Genomic DNA, 5,832 nt, shown 5'->3' with positions numbered 1-5,832 from the left:
TTACAAAAGGACGTAAGTGAAAAATGTCCAAAACTATTTAGGGAGCCTTTTGTAGAGCATTGTTGGAGCACTTGCTCTTTATTTGACTCCCTATTTCCTAGGATGGGATATTTGCTCCTCAATAGAGCATTGTTGGAGCACTTGCTCTTTATTTGACTCCCTATTTCCTAGGATGGGATATTTGCTCCTCAAATATAGGGAAAAGCTAGGATCATTGATTTCCTAGGATGGGATATTTGCTCCTCAAATATAGGGAAAAGCTAGGATCATTGTTGGAGATGCTCTTATGTAGCAAATTAGAGATTACTCCTCTAGAGAACAAAATAGAGATTCATTGGAATGGTTTGATCATGCAGAACAGAGACCACTAAATATATAGGTTAGGAGAAGTGATAAGATTGTTGTCAATGGAGCAAAGTTAACTAGAGAGAAAAAAACTTGTCTAGAAACAGGTAAAGAAGGATATTATTATAGTTAAATTAGCCACAATAGAAGAAGGATTCACGCACCTGATCCCAAAAAATCTTGGTTAAAGACTTTGCTATTTGTTGTTGTTGTTGTGGTTTTTTGTTGGAGGGGAGAGTGAAGATACAATGTGTCAATATCAAACCTTTGATTTGTTAGCAATGACAATTTATTCAACTTTTGGCATTTTAGGAATCATTAGAAAGGTATCAGTCATTTTGCTGGCGATATTGCTTGCATTATCATATCAGGCAATCAAGCCTCCACCACCTAAAATCTGCGGATCTTCAGGTGGTCCACCTGTTACATCATCCAGAATTAAACTCAGAGATGGAAGAAATCTTTCCTACATAGAAACTGGAGTCCCAAAGGATAAGGTCCTGCACAAGATCATCTTTCTTCATGGGTTGGACTCTTGCAAGTATAACTCATTTCCCATCTCTCAGGTACTAGTGAATAAGATGATTTTTATTTCTTATTTGCTGACATTGTTCCTTTGTCTGTTGATAATAATGGTTTCTTTCAGGAAGTTATGGATGAATTTGGGATATACATGGCGTCGTTTGACCGAGCTGGGTATGGAGAGAGTGATCCAGATCCAAATAGGTCTGTGAAAAGCAATGCTCAGGATGTTGAAGAGCTTGCTGACGAGTTAGATCTAGGTTCCAAGTTCTTTGTTATTGGATATTCCATGGGAGGAGCATTTGCTTGGGGCTGCCTGAAATACTTCCCCCATAGGTATGATTCTGATAACGTTATTAATTGCTCAAGAGCTCACTTCACAAGCATCAAAAGGACACCATTGATCATGTTATTAGCTGTCTGGAATGATCTTTCAAAAGAAAAGAAAAGCACTCTGTGTAGGACTTCACAGTTCACACGCCTTTAGGGTTACCTGTGGATAGATCTGCTTTACTATCGCCTAATTGTGGATAAACCCCTCGTTGTTCTAACGTTGCAGATAGATCGCCTGTGTGTAAGTTCTTTTTGACTCTGCTACCCTGAAGAGGTCTATTTGTCAAAAAACGATTTTCTCTTTTTCTGAGAGGAAAAGGTTAATTTGGGAATCACACATACATACATACTACTTTTAAATTCATATATTCTTTTTTCCTCCTCCAGTTTCTTCAAAAATGGACTTTGGAATGATGGCAGGCTTGCAGGTGCAGCATTGGTAGCTCCAGTGTCCAACTACTGGTGGCCTAATTTCCCTTCTAATTTAACTAAAGATGTTTTCAGTCAGGAGATTGTACGAGACCAATGGGCATATCGAGTTGCTCATTATGCTCCATGGTTAACTTACTGGTGGAACACTCAAAAGTGGTTTCCCTCTTCAAGTCTTCTAGCTCCGCATAGTGATATTTTTTCTACCCAAGACAGAGATATCTTGCCTAAGTTAGCAGGGAGAATTCACAACAAGGTACTATACTTAATGTCTAAAACCTTGACATTTTTGTTGTGTCTTGTTCTCCCTCATGAATGCTCTTCATTCAAGTTCTCATCACAAACATTGCTTTGTCATAATTCAATCTTATTACTCCCACATATTAGTATCATTTACGAGATTTTTCAATAGTTTATAGGGGCCTAGTATAATTTTGATATTTCAAGGAATTTTCTCGGATTTATTAAGTACAGGGGCATAGGGATAAGAGAGAGGAGATTGATTGGGGCTCATGTAGATTACTTTGGGGTTTTTCTATGTATCTCACTGATGAGATTATCTTGCTATTTAAAGGGACTTTCCATAACATCCTCACCTAAATCATTTATGTTTCCCAGACTTCCCTCTAAGGGCCTTTTTGTTTCATTTCACAGTGATATAGGAATAGGATTCCGATGCAAAAGAACGTAATTTTGATTTTTCCAGACATTTATTAGAAACCTTAATTTTTGCTTTGTTTCAGATTTCACATACAAATGGATGGTGGAATCCTTTTTTACAGCAATTGTTTCAAAACTCAGAATAGGGATTGATCTCTTTAGGAAATGGGTACTTTCGTTACGCGCGGTTCCTACCCAGAAAACCCTATCCCCAATATTTTGTAATAAAAGCACGCGGTTCCACCCAATTCTACGCAAACTTCATGGAATTGGGTTTTCGTGAAAACACGACGTTTTGTGACGTTTTCGGAAGCCATTTCTAGAAGTTTTTGGGCGAACCAAATGGATTTTTAGGAACTGTTTTTGCCTATTTCTGCATTTTCTGCGGAAACCGTGTGTCGGACCATTTCCACGCGTTTTCCACCCTTCCCCAGCGAACCAAAGAGGCCCTAACCAATCAACAATTCCTAAAATCTTAGGGATATTTTTTTGGTATATCTAGTCAACTCGACCAATAGTTTTGTGAAAATTTCCCCTAAAAACTCACCGATTCAAATTATCCTATCATCGATTAGGGAAAAGAAAAAGAAAAAGAAAACCTGTCATCTCCTTCTTGATTCAATCTAAGATCTTATGTTTTGTTGGATTAACAGGAACAAGCAAGGCAACAAGGAGAGTTCGGGTCACTTCACTGTGACATGAACATTGGGTTCGGGAGCTGGGAGTTCGATCCTATGGATCTACAGAACCCATTCTCGAACAGCGAAGGTTCAGTACACTTGTGGCACGGCACTGAAGATCGCATGGTGCCCGTATATCTATCACGATACATAAGCCAGAAGCTCGCTTGGGTTCAGTATCACGAGCTTCAGAATACTGGTCACATGTTTCCCCTGGCTGATGGTTGGAGTGATCCCATATTTAAGGCACTCGTTACTGGGAATCAGTAGAACTTTTGAGCAAGAGTCGGATATTAACGTTGTTGTTGTATATTTTCAGATTTTTTTTCCGTGTTTTTGTGCTATGTTGTGCATAGTTATACATGTTGGTTCTGTTGATTCAAAATTATCTTATCTCTAACTTTGATACCCCAAAGTTTCATTTTGCCCCCTCCCCGCCCCCACCCACACACACACACACACCAACAACAAAAAAAAACCCAACCCGAAAAAAAAAACTTCGATTAAGTTTGATTCCTCAAATTTTTCTTTTGTCCAAATAATTCCCAAAGTTTTAAAAAAAAGATAACTTTTATTGATCTTAAGTAACCAAAGAGTTAAATATGTGATGTGGTGAGATTGATTTGGGCTTGCTCATTTCTCCGAATATCTAGTCATGAGTTTAGTAGCTTTAGCTTGCACAAATAGAAACTTGTGAGAGGACGGGGTTTGGTTCCCCCATTGTACCTCCGACGATCAAGTCTGTTGATAAACTTGAGTGAAAAAATGAAGAACTATATGAGTTTTTTAGGGCCCGTTTGGATAATGGAAGTATTAGAAGTAAGTAGTAGGTTATAAAAGTAACTTTCAAAGCTATGAAGTAGGAAGTAGTGGAAATAACATTTTTTTGTTTGTTTCATATATTTTTAGAAGTAATGGAAGTAGAACTTCTTCCTCTTCATTTACTTTTTTTGTTTGGATAACATTTGGAAATATTATTAGGAAGTAATTTTATCAATGAAAAGTTGTTAGAAGAAACTAATAAAGAAAATATTAATAAAAAAAATTATTTATGTCATAATTAATATGCATTTTAACTACTTCCGAGCTACTTCTGAGTATTGAGGATTGAAAAAATATTTTGGAAGTAAGGATGACACGTAGGCGCCACATAAGCATTTAGGAAAGTATTGGAAGTAAGTTTTTCAGAAAACCAAACATATTTTTTTGCTTGGAAGTAGCAGAAGTAGCCTCTACTTTTTTTACTTCAGCTACTTCATAATTACTTCCGTGCAAACAAACAGGCCCTTAGTGTAGTACAGTGTAATATGCAGATCTTGCTTACCAGTAAAAGATCCAAGATCACAAAGATCAAGATCCTTTAAAAAAATAATAGTACCTCTATTTATAGTGGTGCTGAAAGGGGTAGAACCGTCACTTCGGCCGAGCACAGGAAGGCGGTAAGCAGTTATGGGCTGGCGGCTGAGTCAGCGCCTACTTTACACGTGCCGGACAGCGAGCGAAAGAGAGATCATTTCAGCATTAAATGAGTAGTGATCGGAGGCATGGCGATGCTGACGTGGTCCTATGAGTCATGAAGACTATTGGGGCTAGAGGTATAACGTGCCTGCCAGTCATTAAATGTGATGCCAACATGTTGTCAGTGGGAGAAGCTCGAAGCTGAAGTCGTCCTTTAGCTTAGCTGAGAAGCAACGCATTTCGAGTCGACCTCGCGAGGCATCGAATAGCTAGTCGAGTGGGCTTGTTGCGAGTCATCTTAACCGACAAGTACCGCCATTCGAGTCGATCTAAGGAGATGTTGACTCGACGAGTCGGCTACGTCGGGATACTTGGTGGCTTTGATCGTTAATCTGACTTAAGCGGTGCATGTAGGGCATGTCCGTTACTGGCAAAGGGTCGTACTTTGGTGACTGAAAACACCATAACAACTTTGATGCGATAAATTTGATGCTCCAAACTTAAATTCTTTGTTTATTTATATTTAAAATGTAGCACCGAAGTTTAATATTTTTTACTTTGAGGGTATCAAAGTTAAATTGTGTTGAACTTTGTGTATTTTTTTGGTAAAGTAAAAAACTTGGGGGTTGTCAAACTTAAAAATGTGGTAAACTTTTGGGGTACTTTTTGGGTAATCGAGAACTTTGGGTAGGGGTGCATTCGGTCCGGATACGGCTCAGATATGATGCTTACCATATCCATATCCGCTTACCCATCTCGGATACGGATACGGATACGGATATACCTCGGTAAGAAAAACTTATAACCATATCCGCTAAAATCGGATACGGTTACGGATATACATGCGGATATATAAGCGGATATGCATGCGGATACAAAACAGATATGAGAAAACTAGATAGTATTGAGAAAAACATAGTTCATGTGATACAAAAAAGTTCGTTAATATGTCCATTATAACTAAATAGTTAAGATTAGTCATCTTGATCATCAAAATTAACCACAAATCCATAATCTAAGAATCGAAACTATCGTAAGAGTATGACTAATATGTATTCGGATATTTCGGATACGGATACGGATATTTCACTACAAAACCATATCCATAACCATATCCTATTGGTTATAGATTTGAGTAACCATATTCGTATCCTAACGGATACGGTTACGGATATTTCATCGGATACGGATACGGTTTAGCACCCCTAACTTTGGGGCATCAAAGTTAACAATAGAGTAAGCTTTTGTAGGATTTAAGTGCAAATAGTCCCAAAGAAAAGGTTAAAGAGTTTAAGACAATTGTTAACTGCGACTCTCTTTGGCTCTCACTTAATAATAAATCGAACTCAAATCGCTATCACTTCAAATTACTCAATAGATCTCTAAAGAGCAGCAGCAACCAGCA

General features: G+C 38.1%; 1 protein-coding gene across 2 annotated transcripts; it reads left to right on the top strand.

Annotated features, from left to right (window-relative positions):
- LOC109836763 lies at nucleotides 278–3,357 on the top strand. Of its 2 annotated transcripts, none has more exons than XM_020404762.1 (4): nucleotides 278–911; nucleotides 992–1,203; nucleotides 1,588–1,885; nucleotides 2,943–3,357. In XM_020404762.1, the coding sequence occupies exons 1-4, from the start codon at nucleotides 594–596 to the stop codon at nucleotides 3,237–3,239; spliced, it is 1,125 nt and encodes a 374-aa protein (XP_020260351.1). In that variant the 5' UTR covers nucleotides 278–593; the 3' UTR covers nucleotides 3,240–3,357. The 2 variants fall into 2 exon arrangements, with proteins under 2 accessions (XP_020260351.1, XP_020260352.1); XM_020404763.1 differs by having other exon boundaries at nucleotides 284–911; nucleotides 1,621–1,885.

This window comes from Asparagus officinalis, chromosome 4 (assembly GCF_001876935.1).
Source record: "Asparagus officinalis chromosome 4, Aspof.V1, whole genome shotgun sequence".
In the NCBI taxonomy this organism is placed as follows: domain Eukaryota; kingdom Viridiplantae; phylum Streptophyta; class Magnoliopsida; order Asparagales; family Asparagaceae; genus Asparagus; species Asparagus officinalis.
The sequence above is the reverse complement of the archived record's forward strand: the minus strand, read 5'-3'. Positions and strand labels throughout refer to the sequence as shown.

Coding starts and splice junctions, on each gene's coding strand:
- LOC109836763 (XM_020404762.1), top strand. CDS start 594: ATGTGTCAATATCAAACCTTTGATTTGTTAGCAATGACAATTTATTCA. Junction 912..991: donor ACTCATTTCCCATCTCTCAG/GTACTAGTGAAT, acceptor GGTTTCTTTCAG/GAAGTTATGGATGAATTTGG. Junction 1,886..2,942: donor CAGGGAGAATTCACAACAAG/GTACTATACTTA, acceptor TTGGATTAACAG/GAACAAGCAAGGCAACAAGG.